General features: G+C 36.9%; 4 protein-coding genes across 4 annotated transcripts; 1 reads left to right on the forward strand and 3 right to left on the reverse strand.

The window, feature by feature from the left end:
- Window positions 1-1,928: 1,928 nt before the first annotated feature.
- Window positions 1,929-4,363, reverse strand: LOC113696984 (uncharacterized). The gene has a single exon (XM_027216372.2). The coding sequence runs from the start codon at window positions 4,072-4,074 to the stop codon at window positions 2,161-2,163; it is 1,914 nt and encodes a 637-aa protein (XP_027072173.1). The 5' UTR covers window positions 4,075-4,363; the 3' UTR covers window positions 1,929-2,160.
- Window positions 4,364-5,001: 638 nt separating this feature from the next.
- On the forward strand, window positions 5,002-6,251 carry LOC113695946 (DNA repair protein XRCC3 homolog). The gene has a single exon (XM_027215182.2). The coding sequence runs from the start codon at window positions 5,130-5,132 to the stop codon at window positions 6,021-6,023; it is 894 nt and encodes a 297-aa protein (XP_027070983.1). The 5' UTR covers window positions 5,002-5,129; the 3' UTR covers window positions 6,024-6,251.
- A 108-nt stretch (window positions 6,252-6,359) lies between these two features.
- Window positions 6,360-11,822, reverse strand: LOC113695945 (uncharacterized). The gene is made up of 6 exons (XM_027215181.2): window positions 11,526-11,822; window positions 10,940-11,054; window positions 9,991-10,674; window positions 9,638-9,749; window positions 7,541-7,605; window positions 6,360-6,763 (listed from the first exon to the last, which is right to left on the reverse strand). Exons 1-5 carry the CDS (start codon window positions 11,606-11,608, stop codon window positions 7,580-7,582), a joined length of 1,020 nt encoding a protein of 339 aa, XP_027070982.1. The 5' UTR covers window positions 11,609-11,822; the 3' UTR covers window positions 6,360-6,763; window positions 7,541-7,579.
- A 6,617-nt stretch (window positions 11,823-18,439) lies between these two features.
- On the reverse strand, window positions 18,440-21,002 carry LOC113694567 (uncharacterized). Its single transcript, XM_027213404.2, has 3 exons — window positions 19,576-21,002; window positions 19,400-19,469; window positions 18,440-18,848 (listed from the first exon to the last, which is right to left on the reverse strand). The coding sequence occupies exons 1-2, from the start codon at window positions 20,122-20,124 to the stop codon at window positions 19,446-19,448; spliced, it is 573 nt and encodes a 190-aa protein (XP_027069205.1). The 5' UTR covers window positions 20,125-21,002; the 3' UTR covers window positions 18,440-18,848; window positions 19,400-19,445.
- Window positions 21,003-21,126: the final 124 nt, after the last annotated feature.

A 21,126-nucleotide genomic window follows, 5' to 3' on the forward strand; every position in this document is an offset into this window, starting at 1 on the left:
TGTACCCTCGAATAATATCCGAATTTTCACTTTGGTTTCTAAATTTCAAAATGGGACGCCTTAGTTTAATCCCTATATTATAAAATTTATCATATTTAATCCGTAAAGTATAGTACTTTTGCCCAATTTAATCCCCAAAGTATACCCACTATGGTATAAAATCTGTCTCACTTCCTTGTTGATGTTACTCGAGTAAGACAAATTTTATAGTTAAAGAACTAAAGTGTCATATTTTAAAGTTTAGGAATTAAAATGAAAATTTGGAAACAGTTGAAGGGGTGCAAAATGGAATTAACCCGGGTACGTTTGATTGATTAGTTATCCATCCTTAAGAATGGAGGGGCTTTCCTGCCTGCATCATTCATGTCAAACTTCATGAGAGCCGGGCTGGGTTGTATTATTTGGGGCTTCCAATAGTTATGAGCAATAACAAAATTACCCAATTAGAGACTCCATCTTCTTCCTATATTGCCTAAAAAAGAAAGGAAACAAGAGTACAGTGGTAAAACAGCATGAAGCTCAACAACTAGAAGCACAAGATAACCATCTAGAATGCCAGGCATCCAATTTAGAAAGGGAGCATGCAGCAAGTTAGAGGTAAAACTAGTAAAAGCATGTGGTATTTCAAAATAATGCAACATATACCATCCACAGAATTTGTTTACTAGAGATGAGCTTAAATATCTACCATGAAAATACACCAAGATTAAGGAGCTAATTCAATACAATGCAAGAAAAGTAGAAATGTGTCCATATAAAACACTAATGGAGACTAACACCTCTTTTACAGGCAAAAAGTCGCCAAGAGTCCAAGATTCGACATAAACTTTAACAGGTTCCTTTACTCAAAGTGTCCTACACAGAAACTGTGTTCTCGTGTTGACAAGTTATATCATACAGTGCTAAATATAAATCATTTGTGCAGAAAAGTCGGTTTTTGGGCTCATACTCCCATTGAGAGCCATCACGGGACATGACTCCTATACCAGTATGTGATATACATAAATGTAAGTACCATTCAATGCTGAGACAACTGATACAAAATTTAGACTAACTTGGATGCACCACTTGACCAGTGTATATCTCCACAAACAATAAAAGAATTTAAGTAGCTGCAGATATCCTAAGAAAAGCCCAGAAACTTGGATTGCCATTGGAAAAAAAGAAGTCAACAACTTCCAGATAAATGGCATATCTCTGATTACATAAAGAACCAAGAATCAGGGAAAATCAAGTCAAAGGGTGGTTCCTTGGTTTCTCATCATCATCTTCTTCTTCTTCCTTTTTTCACTTCTCAGAAGAAACTTTTGGACACTCAAATGGCAGTAGAAACTACTACGGGAACATACACATCTTATCAAATGGACCGAGCTATGGCTCTAACATTTCAAACAGTAAAGACGAAAAATTGAAATCCTGAAAAATTAGATCAGCAGCAAAATAAATCTTTCTTTAGGGTGATTAAAATTAAAAATAAAAATAAAAATCTTTCCTAAGATGAGGGAGTACAAAGTAATCAACTGTTCAAGAATAAGTAGCAAATAGATCTCTAGATTTTCTCCCTACTTTGATAAGAGTTTAATTAGCACATTCATTTGTAAGCTTGAAACCATCTTAAGAGTTATTCTATTGGCATTATGTCACCTCATAATCTTCAAGTATTCATTTCATTGACTCACATGGAGCATGTACAACATAAAAGCAACTGCCGCATATTTTCCAAAAATGCATCGGATATAAAAGCATAGCAGCAATGCAAGAATAAACATGTGATGGCTAATCGAGGTCCAATTCAACAAGAAACTTATATTGATAGTGATTTTGTATCTACGTTCAGTAATTTAATTTTTCCGTTGTGTTCCTTGTACATATTTACTATTTGCAGGTGTTAAGATCCAGATAGCATGTATTTTAATTGGAAAAGCACGTGAAACAGTATGTATACTCTCAATTACACAAAGCAAGTGCCTTAACAATGTTTGAACAGAATATTTCCTGTCAGAATGGTGAATCAAGGTTACAGGCAACTGATCAGGAAATGCTATAGGGTAAAACATCATAAACTACATATCTCAGCAAACATACAGGAATGTAAAAGAATTAATTTTCTGCCGACCAGAAAAATAAAAACCTGAAAAAGAAAAACAACCAGTTTCATGCTTAATTGCATATGTAAACCCCACTTGCAAACCTGTCATCCACCTCATAAAAATCTGTCTTACCCTCAGAAGCAGGACGCAGAGAAATTCCAGACAAAGATTTACTTCCTTGTCCTGAAAATTTAACATGGCAAACCACTTCAAAATCTATATCATCATCTTCATCACCAATATCCACAGGCATCCTCACTCTTAATCTATCAGGATTGCCCTGAAGGGGAATCTCAGGAACATGCCATTTGATTTCCTTCTCAGACCTATTCAAGACTGCTTTTGGTGAAACCTTCAACAGTGTTGGGTCTACAGGCAGTTTCAGGACAAATGTCACATCGTTCAGCGGTGCTGGTAAATCTGGATTTGACACATATTGTATCATTACAGAAAGTAAAGTCCCACTGAGACGTTTGACAAGTCTAACCCTCAAAGGCAACGGAGTCAAACGTGGTAACAAACTATACTTGATAATTGGAATAGGTTCACCTGATGGGGCAGTCCTAACATGGAACAAACCATTTCCAAGGCTACTTACGCGTGAGCTTTGCACTACAAACCTCTTAACACTGCCTGTATTCTCAACTTTAAATGAAAACTCAGTCTCTCTATCATCAGAAGGCTTTGGAGGTAATGTCCTCAAGTAAACAACACCCGTCAATCCAACTCTAGCAAGCAATGATTCCCTGAACTCTGCACTAATCTCTTCTGCAATGTACATTTCCGGACCCTTCATTTCAGTTTTCTTTACCAACACATCCTCAAGATTCTTACCAGCACCATCAGCAGCAGCTGCAGCAGTCTTGACTGGTGGATCACTAGTTTCTAACAATTCAAGCCCACCAAGCCCCTCATGTTTCTTGACCTTCTTTGACTCCACATATTCAGAAGCATCCAATCCCCCACCCCAAGCATCACTAAACCCTTCGAAGTCTTCGCGTAACGTTGACCCGTCATTGCTAAACTCAATTCCGCCATAGTTCCCTTCAAAGCCTTCAACACCTATATGCGTGGAATCAGTAGCCGCAGCAGGTGGCAGTGTAGTAACCTCAAGCCCCGCCAATGCCTTAGTCAAATCTGAACTCTGATCCTTATCCTTCTTAAACCCTTCCACAAGAGACTGAGGCTGGTTAATCTTCTCACTGGCTGCAAAAGGATCCTTCTCTTCCTCCTCCTCCTCTACCTCACCTTCTTCCTTCTCATCACCCTGACCACCACTGAACGCCATCGTGGCAGCCACTTCATCCCCAGCCTCCAAAGTCTCCTGAGGCAATTCAAACACAGCTTTGGAGAATGCTTCCAAGCCACCCTCATGTTCCACAGAATGCACCTCTAAATTAACCCAACTATCCGCCCCACGGATTTTATTCTCCGTATTGATAGCAGAATGCACCATTTTAGCAATGCTATCACCGTGCATCGTGGCAAGCATTGCCGCAAGCCTAATGCTACTCACACCCCTCAAAACTATATCCAAAGCCATATAAATTTCAGCATATTTCTTACTTAACTTCTCAGGGGTAACATCTACACCCCGGCAAGCCGTGACAACAACACTAACAGCCTGATTAACAATACTAATGCATTCAAAAACATTATTATTGGTCTCATCAGCAGTAGTAATTCCCAAAACATAAATTGAATTAACTAAACGGTAAACGACCCGATACCGGCTTTCGACGCCCACAATCACTTGACCGCTCGAGGCCGCAAGTGGGTCGTCACCGAGGGATGAAGGGTCGGCGGAGGAGTTGTCAGAATTGGAGGCGACGGCAGCGGATTGTTGTTTAGAGGAAAATGCAAAGCGGGTTTTGCGGAATGCTGAAAGGGCCATCAGGGCCCGAGATGGGGGAAACCATTCACGGGTTTGGAGCAAAACGTCGGGCCCATTTGTGGGTTGAAGGGATAGTGCTAAACAGGACATCGGGGCTTAATCTGGATTGGATCAGATCTTACGAGGTTTTTCCTTTGTATAATTCTTTTTGAGTTTGGAAATGAAATCAAAGGTAATGGGGATTGAATACTTACTTGAATGAGAATTTGAGCTGGGTATCGATGATTTTGGAGCTTCCCGTGATGATTGTTTGTTTGTTACAGAGATCGGAGCTCTGGTGCGTATGAGAGAGAGAGAGATTGAAAGAGAACTGAAAGAGGAAAGGCAGAAGGAATGGACCCGGGTAGACGAACCTCAAAGAAGGTTTGGGCTGGGCTGAAAGTTGGATCTTTTGGTGGGTTGGGGGTAAATTTAGGTTATACAATCATTGGCTGATTTTCTCCCCCCTTTTTTTTTTTTTTATATAATTGAATTAATTCCTTTCACCTTATCATTCAATCCAACTCATCTTCGATTTTCTTCCTTTCATAATGTCGGTTTCTTTAAGAGTTGATAATTTGGTTAATTTATTTTACTCATCTTCTTTTGGTTCAAATGAATCGCAAAGAGACTTTTTTTGGTGGAAAAAAGAAAGAAATTACAAGCACGTGTTTTTTTGGTACAAAAAGTTTTGGTCGAAAAAATTTTGAGTGATTTTGGCTCTAGTCATAAATAGATTCTAGTTAGTGACCATTGAAGTATGCTTAATCTACTCTCTCTTTCTTTTTTTAATCGTCTCGGGCACACGAGTTTTTGTAAAAAAAATAATTCGTTCTTACTAATTAAATCAACTATAAAGCACGCTAAAGGTACAAAATATCTCTATGCACTTTGAATTCAGTCCTTTTTGTGCATTTTCAATTATGGAACTTAGATCATGTGTTTGGGCCAAGTTAGTCAAACCTTGAACTAATTTGCCTTAATTGGCCTTCAGGGTCAGTGGATCTTTTTCCAACACAACAGTACATTTGTAAGAGATTGGTGTATTCTCTGTACAAATAATTGTACATCTCAAGAAACTTTTCCCGAGCTGGAAAACCAGTACTAAATGATTTACGAACCCTTAGGCGCCTTTCCGATTCAAAATTCCAAATGCGGTACCACCAATGAACCCAGCAGCCCTCCTGCAACACCCTCTTCCCACCCGCACCACGAAATGCACCACCGGTTGCCCAATCCTCGACAGCTTCTTACACGGCGGCATCCCTTGTAACTCAATTACAGAGATAGTCGCCGAGAGCGGCTGCGGCAAAACCCAAATCTCCCTCCAACTCCTCCTCTCTGCTCAACTTCCGACCTCCCTCGGTGGTCTCTCCGCCTCCTCGCTTTACCTCCACTCCGAGTTCCCCTTTCCCTTCCGCCGCCTCCGCCAGCTTGCCCTCTCAAACCCCACGCTCCAAAATCCACTGGACAATATACTAATCCATCCTTTACATTCTGCGGACCACCTGCTCGACTTATTGTCCCGCCTGGATCCCCTCCTTGTACACCCACCACCGCAGACCCGTTTCCCTATTAAACTCATTGTTATTGATTCCATTGCTGCTTTGTTTCGTTCTGAATTTGATAATAACCCGAGTGATTTGAAGAGGAGGTCGGGTTTATTCTTTAAGATTTCGAGCAAGCTCAAGGCACAGGCAATGCGGTTTGGACTGGCTGTGGTGGTTACTAATCAGGTTACGGATAGTGTTGATTCTTCGGATGGATTGAGGATTGGGAACTCTTGGTTTCTTTATTCTTCTGGGAGGAGGGTCTGTGCTGCACTTGGGTTATCTTGGGCTAATTGTGTGAATACAAGGCTCTTCTTATCGCGAGATGAGGAAAATGTTAAAGACGATGATGGTGACATTGTCAATACAAGAACGAGGACAAGGAGATTCATCAGCGTTGTATTTGCGCCGCATTTGCCTCATTCATCATGTGAGTTTTTTATTGCAAAAGAAGGGGTTTTGGGGTTTGATAGTTGCAATGACTTCCATTTAGAAAATAGAGAGCTCTAATGATGCAAAAGGTGAAGATAAAAGAGGCAAATCTGGTTTTTCTTCCCTTGTCTCTTTTACTTTATTTTTCTCTGTTTTGTAATTAATGCGATCGGGCTGAAGAAAAATGTAAGAGAAGTTTTGCAATAGACTTGGGAAAATTTCCCACTGTTGTGGGTTTTGTACAGCATGTAAAATTTCATTTAAGTTGTGAGACATCATTCCTCTTTGCTCGAGGTATTCTCTGAATCTGTGAATTCCTGTAATGCATTGACAAATAACATGGAATTTTTTTTTAAGACCCTGAAAATAGTAGTTTTCCGAACGATAATCAATAAATATTCACACAGAGAACACTGAAGTGAGAGGCACTTGATTACATTCAATTTACCAACTGAAGAACTGCATTCGATCTGCTGAACCAGTATGTTGCATACAATGTGAAAACCTCTATTATAAGGACTAAAACAACCACATGACTTAAATTCTATCGATATTACGCCTCATATTTGAAGCTCAGACTGAATGGCTGTACTTTGTCCGTGCCCCATACTCGTTCAACATTTTGGAACTTGTGTTGAAGTCCCCAGCATCTCTGCTAGTTCATTTCTCCCTGATAAATAACTGTGAATGCAGCAACTGATGTTCAGCATGCTTCATAGTAGGTGGCCCTCTTTAAACTGGAAAACTCTTGGTAACTAAATGGAACGTCTTTTGAGTAATATATGATCAATACTTGCAATACTCGTATCAAGGTCGCCCTGTTTAAGTTTCTCATCGGATTAATGAAATAAAAGGTGAATTGTAAAATCAGGGATCAAACTGAAAGTATAACACGGCAGGAAAGAATTTTTAAGAAGTCTTTCTTTGCTTGCAAGTTGCAATCGTTAATTTATTGAACTTCGTTTCCAGCCAAATTCTATTTTCTTTTTTAGTACATGGCCAAGTTACTCAAACCTGTCACCAATGCAGGCAATCAGTAGATTTTTTGTGCTTTGGTTCTTTGGAGACTGGCTAATTTCAAAAAATGTCCCATCAAAGTATGATGCATAACAGCAAGCTTGATTATTAACTTCAGCCAGTTAACACGAGATCCTAAAGAATTTGAAAAGAGTGAAGACAAGTGCCAGAGTTGCCCGTGGTCACATCTCCAATTATCTAAGAGATGCAAACCCCACCCCCACCCCTCACCTAAAAAGAATATATAATTATGTTTTTCTGTGTGATGACGCGCAAAGACAAGATACTGAAACAATTAGAACAAGGGAGAACAGGCAGGAAGAGAAGCTATGGTCATAAAACATTTCTGTGAGTAGGGAAAGATTAGGTAAACCCCCACTATTTTTTATTTCCAAACAACAAATTTCATTACTGAACTCGACTCAAAATGTCAGCAAAATACATCCTACACCAAGAAGGAATCTTTTTAGCAGGTGCCTGATTTGTACTTCTAAAAATAGCAGTGTGTGAAATGATCACATGCTAGTAGCCCAATAAAGGAGAAACACAGACTACTGTCGATAAAGTCACAAGCATACCTGTTTTCATGCTCATTATCAATAAGCTACAACTTGGTCTCAGTTTGAGTAGAACAGGAAAGGAACTGCAAAAATATAAAGACAATTAGCCAAATAAAAGTTAAACAACAACAACAACAACATTCAAAATGATCCAAAGATGAAATTTTTACTTTTTCCTTTCTCCACCTAACAGTATGCAGCCTCCTCAATCAGCAAGCAGAACAACAAGGCTATAACATCAAGTTACCATTTACCAAAATTCATTTCCAATAAAGAAGTTATCACCTTCCTAACTTTATAATTATCTTGACCTAAAAGTGGTGAACCTATTCCCAAACCCCAAAACAGGTAGCAAAACCAGCAAATAAGCAATGCACAGAGCCTCAACAAACTAATATAGTCAAATTCTGCAAACCCACAGATAAGCGATGAACAAAGAGGTTATATAAACAACTACAGTCGAATTCTGTACATCTACCTGCCAAAAGCTTAACGGGTAAACAGTATTGCATATCACTATGTTTACAGCAATTCAAGGTACGGATTGCCTAGACTTCCTATGCTTTGGAGGAAAATTGTTATGTAACTAGTTTGTAGAATGTTTGATATACTTGGTAAGTACTCAAGAGAGTACAAAAAGAAGTAACTAATGCCAACACCACTTCACAATGATAATGATGCAAATTCAACATTTTGGCCTTCCTATAGGTAAAGCAGGTCTTGGAGAAGGATGCCAATCATGTCCACGATGTTTTAGATTGTTACGATAATAGAAGATATCCTTTAATCAACACAAAACTTGAAAGTTAACCAGACCAGTTTGTAAAGAAGTTTGAGAGGTAACTACAATAAAACATGGGATAATTTCAGAAACCTCCCCTGAGGTTTCTGACAGTCTCACTCACCTCCCCTGAACTTTGCAAAATATCAGATACCTTCCCTGTCAGGTTATTGGGCCCTATTTGTGATATCATTGATGATGAATTGACAGATATACCCTTATAACTTATGATATATTTCGAAACTATGTTGACAGAATTAGTTAAATGAGTAATACGAATGATTAACCAACTTAACTACAATTTAGATGCAAAACTAATAGCGAATGATTAACCAACTTAACTATTATTTGCTCTTTATCGTTGGTTTAGCTGTGCACAAAGAGCTATTGGCTTCTACCTTCCAAAATGCAATAGGCACCTTGCCTTTTCCATCAATTTCAGATTTCATTGTTGTTAGATGGTTTGTACTGTTCAACAAAAATTAAAAGTCACTAATGATAATCTTGAGGGCAGATGTGGGATGAAGTGTTTTTCTCTCTCCTGATATATATTTAAAATTGTTTGTGCATTTGAATTGAGTGAGATTTGATACACTCTACTTAGTTTTAGGGGAGGTGAGTGAGACTGTCAAAAGCCTCAGGGGAGGTTTCTGAAATTATCCCATAAAACATTTAGAAAACATGTAGCAGCCAGAGAATGGTATAATGTTATATTAGCATTTGTGCATATTTTAAGGTAATTACAAACTAGATGGGGTTAAAAAAGAGTATCCACAAGTTAAGCAATTCTCTTCTTATATGCTAATCCTGAACCAGCATCTGTGGCTGATAGTAGAAATCATAATTGTCCGTAAAGCAGTGTGGTTGAATAACATGCCAATATCCTTAGCAGATATACAGTTGAAATCCAAGACAACAAAGTCAACTTCCTGACTTAAGAACAAAAATCAATTAGCAGAGAATCCTGTCACCATAAATATTCGCCCCTCCTCACATTCATTTAGTCAGTTTACAAGAGTCCAGGGCAGGAGTAATATTAATTTGATTTACAGTGACATTTTACAATCTCATTAAGAACTACTCAATTGAAATGTCTTCTATCACCTTGCAAGGTTCTTAGTTTTAATCAGAATTCCTGAGTTCTATGGGGTTTTTTAGCTACTTATGGTCACCGTATCTGGTTTTTTAATGTTTCCCACCACTTAATAAGAGAGATAACTGCACAAAATCTTACTATTTTACTGAATGATGGAAAATTATACTGAATCAGTTGCAATGGACCTGGAAACGGGTTCATTGATGATACTTGAATGTGGAGCAGAATGAGAACTCACCAATTAGAAAAACAGCCAACATGAAAACAAGTGTGAATCGGATAGAACAATTGAATGGCATCATTTGATGGGTTTGTGATTGTCTCTGAATTCTAGGCAATCGTCCAAAGAGCTACAAAACAATGAATTCTTATCAGATTTTTCAACACAAAACAAACCTAGTGAACCCATTAAAAACTCTTCCTGACTCTAACAGTATTAATACTTTAAAACACAAACAACAATTGCAAATTGATGGTAGTGCATTTGTGTGGATGCATCTCAAAACATATAAACAGCAATAGACAGGTAAATTGTTTCCACAATAGTTATTAACTGATTATAACAATCCATCTGTGAAGACATAAATTAACCTGATTCATCCATTGGATCCTCCTCCACATGCTGTTGCTTAACACTCCTCCCTTTGCTTGAGGATGATCTTCACCCTTTGGCCTCCAAAAAGCTGGTTTGAATCCTTTCTCTTTTGGTGTCGCCTCAATGTTCAGTGCCTTTGTTTCCATTTGCCCATCCCTGTGGTCAATCACAATCTCCAGTTTGCTTGAATCCAGTGAACTCCTTATTCTCTCAGCATTAAGCATCATATCTTGCTGATGACTCATACTATCTCCAGTTCCAGGGCTTCCTTTCATATCTAGTTCAACAACACTGCCCAAATCAACAATACACCGAGAACTTGCCGTATTTGGTTTTTCTCCTTCCACGCCAATATCAGCATTAGTATTAAAGTTCTTTCTAGTCCTCTTCTGGGGAGATCCAGTCTTGTTTGTTCCAAGCTTGTCGGCCCCATCACTCATGCTTTGAGAGCTCCAAAGGGGCCCCGAAAGAAACAATGCTAAGTCATCACGTTCTTTTTCATCTAAGTTTACCCATCGAAGGGACTGCTTACCATCCACATCAAATGATTCACTTAATGCTGCTTCAACACGGGAAATTTGGTTTTCTATAGCAGAAACAAATTGCCTATGCCTAGTCATTGTTACTTCATCAGAACTTCTTCTGTAGCTCAAAGTAACAGCCTTTTCAAACTCTTCCAACTAATCAGGGAACCACAGTACAATTAAACAAAAAGTTACTGAATGACCATTAAAGCCACTAGAAACTTTAACAGGATGCACAATCTATGAAACTAGAAAAAGTAGCAGAGAAAGCATAAATCCACGTAAACTAACAAAGCTATAAGCAACCAAATATCGCTACAGTAATGTCTTTATAGCTAACTTTACAGCATTAAAAAATAGTCACTTGAGTGGAAAAGATCATTTTTTTTTCTTATTTTCTTTGTTTCAAGCATCAACTAACCTGCCATTTTGCAGTACCCAAAGCCATCTGAAGTTCCCTGGAAAGATCATCCCAAATTTGAGGTCTCATTCCTTCTTTGCTCTCTCTCAGCCATGTCCTGTAAGCCGATTCCATTCTGGCAACCAAAAAATAAACCATATATACTTGAACACAAACTGAAGAGGATGCAATCTTCGGACATTATTTTAATAACAGAACAACTATACAGTGTCAACAAATTGTCCAAAATATGGCCTTCCACAACAAAATACTGAAATAATAATAATAATAAAGAAACTTAAGAAATTTCATATAAGCATTTCCCGGAATTCTAAAAAGCACCAAGTAAAATTCCCGTACTTTATGCAATCAAAACCAGCTTCTTAACACCCTTCGTCATATTAAGAATATTAAAACAAACATTTGAATCATCCGCATCAAAAACGACAGAGAAAAGGACAAGTATGACTGAAGCAAAAGGTGAATTTTCCACCAAATGGACAAAAAGGGAGGAAAAAAAAGCAAATCAAACCCCAGAAAATTAAGTACAAGAAAAATAGAATAACCAACAGAAAAAAAGAAAGGATAATTAAGTTGATGAACATACATATCGGCTGAATGTTGAACTTCTTCAGCTGCAGAGAAAAAGGTGTCCCTTTGCCACAGATCAAAACTGTTGGCAACCAACATCTCTTCTTCAAATTCTTTCCTTTCTCAGCAAACAAATACAATCAATAACTTCAAATATAAATGGGCTTTTCTCTAATTTGTATAAATATTGATAAACTAAAAAAAATTATGAATTGATGGAAAAGAAAATGGCATGAAAAAAAAAAGTTTTCTGCCTTCACTTCTTTGCAGAAGGGGTGAAGCAAAGAAGGAAGAGAGAAAAAGAAAGTTAGGCAATAGAAAGAGAGAGGGAGAAGAGAGAGACGTAGGAGCGAATCCCTTCTTCCTCACTCCCTCTTTCTTTTGTTTTCTGAAAATTCGTGTCCGCTTCAAAGAAAGGTTTCTATGCTTGGTTTCCCAATTTTTAGCTCTTCTTCGGTTTTCTGTTGGCCGCAAATGTGAGTTTCTATCTGCTGTTATGGGTGTATTACGTCAAGGAGTGAGTCAACCACTTAAATAGACATAGTCCATGCTATTAGTGGATGAGGCAGCAGTACAATGGCCTCATGAAGACATATACAATAAAATTCCTAATAATAAGCAAAGGAATATTAGTAGCTCCAGCTTAAGTATTAAACTGGTACAGGACTTGAATGAATGCTTAATTGAGATAATGAGTAAATTAATCAAGGTTGGATTAGTTTTTTTTTTTATTCAACTAGAAGGTATGAAGACGGCCTTTTGGCTTTTATATCTATTTGTCTCAATTAGTGAGATTTGTGTACTCAAAGACATGTTCGTTTTAAGCATATGAATTTAAATTACTTAAATTAATCTTTTGCTATATATTTTGGCACTTATCCAACCTTACTGGTGCATACATTATTTGTGTAGGTAGGAGTAGGTTATTTTTCATTTGAAGATTTGTTTGACCAATTTCATATTGTTATTCTTTTTTAAGGTCAAATGCCTCTCTGTATACTCTAACATGTTCCCCTCCCCCCCCCCCCCCAACCCAAATTTTTTTTTTAATAATTGGCAGCTTTTATGGTATCTTACATTTATGAGGAGGAACCAAACCAACTTGTATGAGAAATCGGAGAATATTTCCATTTAGATCAAGGAGCACATTGGTATATTTTCTGTACATTTTTATTTTATTTTATTTTAAGTGCAGAGATTTGAACCATCGACTTACATCTCAATATGAGTGGTTTTACATTTTTTTTTGGTGATCAATGGATTTTTTAATCACGTTTTCCTGTTCTTGAACTTGATTACACATTAAAATTTTCTTTCTAAGGGTAAAAATTAGTCTTATATCTTTTCTTTTTCTTTGTTGTAGTTTAATTGTTATTGAGTATTAAATTCATAAAAAGAAACCATGAGTAGATTCCAAGGTAGACGAAATTAGAATAGACTTTTGAGCTCTCAATGAAGAATATCATCATTGAAGAATTGAACCATAAGTAGGAGGTTAGGCACCGAGTTTTTTATCACGACAGGTTCACAAGTTTGGGACTTGGGTTGGACGTGTTGCATTGCCACTGGCACAGCTGAGGTAGGTCGTGAGCTGCGTTGGACTCGATCACAACCCTGATTAATATTACTAAGTAGCGAGACCGTTTATTTGATATATAGTAAATAATAACGAGGTCCAAGGTCCTAAAAAGGCGTCGTCGGTTAACAGGGAGGAAAGGACAAAAGATGCTGAGTTGGGAATTGTTTTTTTGTGGGAAATGAGGATTTGGAGATTGCCCATTACCAAAAAGCATAGCACTTATTCTTGATTCCGATCATTATTAAGCATACACTACTTTGGAAGAAAGAAAAAAAAAAAATTTTAAAAAGAAGGGCATATAGTAGAAGAAAGCTGAGTGGGTTTGATGGTGTTGGCCACAGCCACAGGGCCACAGGCCAGCCAACCACTATCCGTGCGTGGGAGGGTCCATTTCAGCCACCATAAGCCAGAAAGAAAGCCAACCGGGAACACATGGACCTCAAATTCCCCAAAATGTTGGCTGTGAGCTATCATTGCAGCTATTCAGCTTGTGAGGTTTTTGATTCCCAATTTAAGTCATATTTGGAGTTGCGGTGCATTTATAGAAAAAAAATATTATTTTTAAGCACTAACTAAAATTATTTTTAGGATATTTAGCAATTAATTTTTCGTAACTTAAATATTCCAATTTTTGGTAACCTGAAAGTAAGGGTGTATTTGGATTGAAATGTTTTGGAACAAAATAATTTGTTTCATAAATTTCAATCACCTTGTTACCTTTCAAATCACATTTTTATCTCATATACATCATATCATAAAAAGTGTTACAGTAATTATTTCAATTAAATCATCCAAATAAACTCCTATCCAAACTAGCTTTAGAAGTTACCGTAACTCCAAACCGGAACCTAAGTATTATTCTTTCCCGTGAGATTTTTTATTCTCAAGTTTAGAGCCCTGTTGAGATAGCCTTCTAATAAGCAAGCTTTTGCAGAGCATTTCGCTATATTTTCCTTGGTATAACTCACTAATTAAACATTTATCAGTTGATTATCTACATTCATCTCGTGTTCCGAACTATAATCTTATTAATTAAACAAGGTTGGTGCAATGGTGTGTATCCATATAAAAATTCATTTAGTCTTTCCTGTGAAAGGAAGAATGTAAACGCATGCTTGATCCATGATTTGTTTTTGATAAATAATTTGCAATTTCTCTTATTATTACAATGATACAAACAACAAAAAAATGAAGTATTGTTTGTAGATTATAGATGTCAATTAAGCATAATTGCGAATCTGGATGGTAGAGTATGGGACGACAAAAGTTTAAATGGTAGTACTAATTATTGAGCCCTTATAATTCCGTGATAAGTGACACGTAGTATTTTAATTAAGGCGTGGTTGATTGACTTGAAGCTTTGACGGGTATTTTATGTTGTCGGATTGCAAGTGGAAGATGATGAGAAAGAATTTTGCTGTGTCACGCGGTCCAACTCATCCAGTCACCAGCCACCAGCCACAACCAAATGTACCATCCCAGTCAGAAGTCATAACCATAAGTGACAACCTCTGTTTAACTACCAAATACAAATAGGAGAGTATGCCCTCTCACTTTAGAAACCACTGGGGCAATGGTTCAGTAGCCACCAGGAAGGGACTTAAGTCCCTCTTGGGCTGTTGGTGAGGGTTTGAAACTTTACTAGCAGCGAAAAAAATCTAAAAATTGTATCATAACACTCTCTTGATCTAGTTGAGTCTGTATACCCACTAACCCCTACAACAGTCTCCTTAGACTCCCCTCCTCCTAGATTAGGATAGAGTAGGTTATACAAATGTATCGTTGTTGAAAAAAAAAAAAAAATGCCCTCTCACTTTAGAGCAAATGTCACAAATTTTTTGCCATTAAACCTGTTATTTAGCCAAAATGATCATTCAACTAATTAAAATATACATTTTGTCACCAAAAAATTATATGTTGTCATTAGTTGAGTGATTAAAAGGGAAAATTTTTAATAGTCGGGTGATCAAAAATATACTTTTTAATTTGTTAAATGACTATTTTGACTAAACAAAAAATGTAATGACTAAAATAGAAAATTCTAAATAGTTTAGAGGCTTTTTTGCCCACTTATTCCTTTCTTTATTTAACTGTTCTATCCTACCTAAAGAAGGCAGAAGGATCATCTTACTAAGTCCAAACTAAACACTGCAATTGTACTAATAATGTAGCATTTCTGGTTCTTGCCATTTTGCCATACCGAAGAATCACACTAATGATACTAGTAATCTAATGAAAATTTTGAAAGAAGACAAAAGAAAAGAAAATCTTTGCACGTACCTTTCTCCAGTTGTAGAGTGTTTTTCTTTTCGTTTTTTTTGGTAGAGGGAGATATATAGTCAAATTATTCTTCATAATGGTATTCCTAGCTCAAAAAATTACAAAACTAGTATATTATGCTTTTCTTTTTAGTAATCTTTTGGATAAAGTAAAATGGGCGACGTTCTTCGATGCGTTATTGACAGGAAGGTTGGGCAAGAAAAAATTCCGTTGACTTTCAAAAGCCCAATATTTAGATCCCTTGTTAACACCGGAATTGTAATACTTATACCAAATAGTAGGGTGTCAACCGGTCGGGGTCGGATTAAAATTGAAATTTTCGGATTCGAATCCGTTTTTTACGTAATAGACCCAAATCCGACCTATATACCTGACGGGTATTGATCTTAAAATTTTGAAACCGGATTTGATGGGCCTCGGGTCAGATCCGGATCTACCCATAAAAGAAGATGTCCAAAGTTAAATATTTCAAAATTAAATCCAAAATCAATCACAAATCCAATATCCAAACATAAACAAATCAAATTACAAAACTAAATCACAAATAGCTTGCAACAATCAATTTAAAACTAATCACAAATCAATCTACAAAATTATTAATTTGGTTAAAGAATATATTTAGAAAAATTTATATTTTATAATTATTAATTTATTGTTCGGATTTTGATCGGATACGGGTCAAAATCCTATATTCCATATCCGACCATTTTTTTTGTTCGAGTAAACGAATCCAGATCTGGGTTCGGTATCGAAATTATTTTTTAACGAAAATTTGAAAAAAATTATCGGATCCGGGTCAGGTTGGGATCCAAATCTGAGCCATTGACACCCCTACCAGATATGCATACGATTCAAGGTTTTTTTGAGGGACGCTTCAAGGTTAAATGTTGTTGGCTTTTAACATTAATCAAGATAGAATATGTTTCACCTTATCGACGCCTAGAAGTTTTTCCGTGCCGAAACCTCTTAGTACATGCGTTTTGGTCAATTCACCGTGCACCTGCTGTTTTTTAATTGTTAAACAATGATGTCTTCCTTTGCAGAAAATTTTACTGGTTTAAGTTGTAAAAGCCCCCACATAAAGGTAGGTTAGCTACTCACGGACTCAGGTGACTCCGTGCTCTAATGATGATCGATAAAGAAGAAGCATCCTTGTCTGACTTTTGGGGCATGCATGGATTGCCAATCAGCCATGCTTCTCATATTGTAGCAAGCAAGAGGCATGATAATTAATCACAACTGTATTTGTTGATTTTTCAAAACCTCCTCCGGCCACAGCCCTTGCTCAACAGCCACCACCATGCCTCAGCCCCGCCCCTGCTACCCTCGCGATGCATGTCCGGTGTCTCTTTTTATAGCCTATGATCTTTCATTAGCACGAGGAAACCTTTATCGCAGTTGATATGTAATTTATATATCTATATTATGATTAACAAAATGTCCACTGCTGCCTGCCTCTTCCTTGCTCCATATCTCTATCAAGACGGGTGTCCGTCTCCATTGTCATCTTTATTACGTCGCAAGAGTCCCTGCTTTTCTTCACCAAAGATTTCATGCTAGAAATGAATGACACCACGGATTTCCCTTCCTCCAAGATTAATGAATAGCACCACAGATTTTGGATTATGACATGTTTACAAGACTTTCAGCATTTTACTAACATTCTATTCAATACTTTACCATGTCCCAAGGACATCCTTGCCTAAACAAGATTACGGTGCCTTGCTTACCCAATCTACGCCACCCACATCAAACATATGTATACTCGAAAACAAAACGAGTTGCATTATGACACAAATTTGTGTCACTATTGGGGGTTGTCCACCTTTGAGAAGTTGAAATCCGTACCGAATCGACGAGTTCAATTGGTTGAACTGGAAACCAAATAGGTAAAACCGTTAAACAAAAACTCGATCAAAAAATGAGTTTGACCGAAAATCAAAAGAATCGTTTCGAATCGGGTTTTTTTCATCTTTTTTTTTCAAAACCTTTTTTTTTTTTTAACTACTCTTAAGTCTCTTCACATATCCTACCATCAATCTCTCTCAAACAACTCCAATGGAAGATCTAAGTTCAAAAAGAGATAAAAAAAAAATGGAAAAAAAAGAAAGTAAAAAATTCACCTAGAAACATATTATTAATTTTATGATTTGACCCCTAGAGTACAAGAAAACTATTATTACACCTAGAAACATATTAGAACTTATAGCTAAAGCCCTAAATTCTTGTATTACTTTTCAAATAAGCTGACAGGTCGTCAGCATGTGCAATAATAAATACCTGCTCAAACTAAAAATAATTTCTGTAGATAGTGGTGAGTAGAGTCGAATCCACAGGGACTGGGAGTAATTGTTTCTTTTCAAGTTCACAGTGACAAGGGGGTGGTTTTGTGCAGAAAGTGACAATCAAATAAATTCAAATAAAATCTAAGAAACTACTAAAAATTAAATAACAAATTACTAAAATCAAATGAATGATAATTAAGAATCTAGCCAAGGAATAACTACTCAGGCACAGTCCATGTATCCGATCATTGATGCAAGAGAGGTTCACTTAATTTATTAATAGACTAGTTATAGCCATCGAGGAACTCTAATGACCAATTTTTCCTTAATTTATAGGTGACCAAGGTACGACCATTAGTCACCCCTAACCAGAAAAGTACTCCTAGGTACGACCGTAGAAATTAATTTTTCAATTGCATTAATAACCAGAAAAACCTAGCCCTAATCAATAACACGCTACGAGGGTTATTTAAATTAGATTGCACGCTCCCCTAATGTGTAAACACACCAGTTGCCACTAATATTAATCAATCAAACAATTACGGATTTAATTGACTAAATTGGCACAAGATTAATATATCACATTGAACATCGGGCCCTTGACATCCAATTAATAAAATAATCCCATGAAAATTAAATCAGGCAACATGCAAATATTAATAGATAAAGGAACACGTGAAAACTAATTAGATCTCACAGATCTTCGGGACTGCGCCGTCGAGTTGACCCTTGACTAGATGGAAGACTTAGCCACGCCGCATAATTAAATCACCACACGGATTAATAGATTGCAAAGGCATTGCGTTTTCTATTAAGAAGCAAGGAATAAAAGGGGTTTTTCCCGTTGGGGAATATCGTCGAACACCTGGCGTGTGTCAGAGGCCAGTCAGGAGAAAGAAAAACTAAAACTAAACTAAAAGACTAAAAACTAGAGATGTCTTCTTTCCCTACGTTATCCCTATTTAAGAAACAAAAGAAAGATAGACTAAAGCTATCTAGGTGGTCCCCACACATGTGGACAAAGCCTCCAAAGTACTTCTTGTTCCAAGTCTCTTTTACGTAGCTTTCTTTGAAGAGCCCAAATGACTTATAGCTTTGTGGTCCCCACCAATCCAAGGGCCCAAGGATTGAATCCCTTAGAAGTCTCCATATTCTTCATAAAATCCCTCCTTTTTGGTAGTTTTCTGTTTCATTCCTGAAATTAAGTCCAGATACCAAATATGAGTAGATATCAGCAATTAACACAATATTTATCAGGAATAAAAGGAGAAATTAATAATAAAATTACTAACAAATTATACCCTATCATAAGCCCTCCAATTTGGTTATAAACTTGTTGAATATGCATTAAATAGTAAATTGCATAAATTGCTACTTAATTATACTACTTTATTTGTATTTTCTTGTAAAGTATCTTAGAAACATCAAACATACATCGAACTTGCCTGTTTTAATATTAATATTTTTAAAAAATTTTACATAATGTATTCATTTTTAAAATTAAATATATTTATGACATAATGATAATATCATCCGATTCTTGGATAGATACCCGTTAACCCCTGATCTCGATCGAGTCGGTGGCCGATCTGAGTTTCAAAACATTGGAAATAATCGTAAAAAATTATGTATAAGATTATCAATTTCTCGAACTAGTCACTAACCATGGATCAAGGTCATCATAATCAGGAAGGAGAGACAAAATTAAACACTAAAATAATCACCCAAAAAAAATCACCCACTGACTTGTACGATCACAACTCGTAGGGTCAACACCGACGGAGGCTCTCTTCTAATGGCCACCAGTCATCAGGACCTAATACAGTTTATATCGACACAAAATCGATTCAAATTCACTAAGCCAAAATGATGATGATTAAGGAGAAACAACTCGAAAATTTACCTTAATCACGAAAACTCACCACATTATCATGACCTGCAGCCGCCTGACCATCATCATAATCAAGATTACTCCCTCGGATTGGATTCAACACTTGATCAACCTCCCGGAAAGATACAGTCAGACTGCTCAATTTTTCATCAATAGCATCAAGCTGGTTAAGAATAGACGGTGACGGGAGATCACCATTGACGACCCCGGAACACTTATCAAATATATCTTTCTTACTTTGGAAAGAATCCTTCACGGCGTTGTAGAATTCCATATTTTCTTCGATCTTTGCAACTACTCCGTCCACATAATCCACAGCCTTGCTCATGCTGTCCAGTTTTTGCTGCGTTGTACAGAGGTAGTTCATCTTATCAAAATTTTGCATGACATCTTGGGCGGTCTGCGACAGAACCTGAATTTCAGCACTGACTTGATCCATTAGCGGGATAAATGCTGGCAGCTCGACATGAACGGCATTGCGGAAATGTTGCTCGGCAGCCCTGAAGCCATCAAGCATCTCTTCCAGAAGTAATCGGCATTCCGACATGGCTACTCCGATGGCCATTGACGGAGTTGACATCTCAGATTTTTCTTTTTTCCTTTTGTAAATTCTCACAAGAAGCCTAGAATTGATGATACTACTAAGTGCTAACTGGAATAGACTCCTCCTAATGGTAGACTCCTCAAGTTAAATAGCGTACAGCCCATGGAATCCATTTTCTTGATAACTTTTACATTACCCAAACATGTTTGTATGGATGGATGATTATTTGCCAAAATTTATTTGCTTACGTCATCGTTACAATTTCCAACACACTTTTTTATCTTCTCAATTACCTTTTTATCTCACATACATCACATCACAACAAGTGCTACAGTAAAAATATCTCAAATAATTTACAATCCAAACAGATGATAATCTAATATTCTTCACACTCATAATTTATCTATAAAATGAGAATTTCAAGTTTTCGCTCTAAATTCTAAATTAAAAAATAAATTGCAAATTTTGACATATATTTGATTATGCTCTTGCAAACAAACTAGATAGGGATTTGTTTCTCAAAATTCAACCACGACTTAATAGAGTGGCAATGGATGCTTCAGAAAGTATATAATAATTCCCTTCCTTTCCCCGACTCAAATGCCAATGATAATGTGGTTTTCCTCACGGAGAAAACTGCAACTTGGGCCTCTTTTTTCTATCTGTTACATACACGATACAGGGTAGATCCCATGAATTCTAATTGACCTTGCATCAATTACATGTAACATAATGCAATATCGAGTCGCTCTGAACTACCCGTTTTTCTCCTGGATTCATCACCAGTACAATAAACAATACTACATAAAAATGCGTATGAATAACCTATAGCAAAATACACGGCATTAGGCATTACGAAAACACTCTTTCCGTTTGATGATTTGGTAAAAACCAAAGTAGCATTTTATGTGATCAACGAATTGCTTAACACACCTTGCAAGTTCCAAGAAAGCGTGAATCATTCGGAAGTTTATTTTATTTTCCAAAATGTAATGCTGTCAAGAAAATTCAAATGTAAACCACAGTGAAGAGTGTTGC

This window comes from Coffea arabica, chromosome 6e, assembly GCF_036785885.1.
Source record: "Coffea arabica cultivar ET-39 chromosome 6e, Coffea Arabica ET-39 HiFi, whole genome shotgun sequence".
Taxonomy (NCBI): domain Eukaryota; kingdom Viridiplantae; phylum Streptophyta; class Magnoliopsida; order Gentianales; family Rubiaceae; genus Coffea; species Coffea arabica.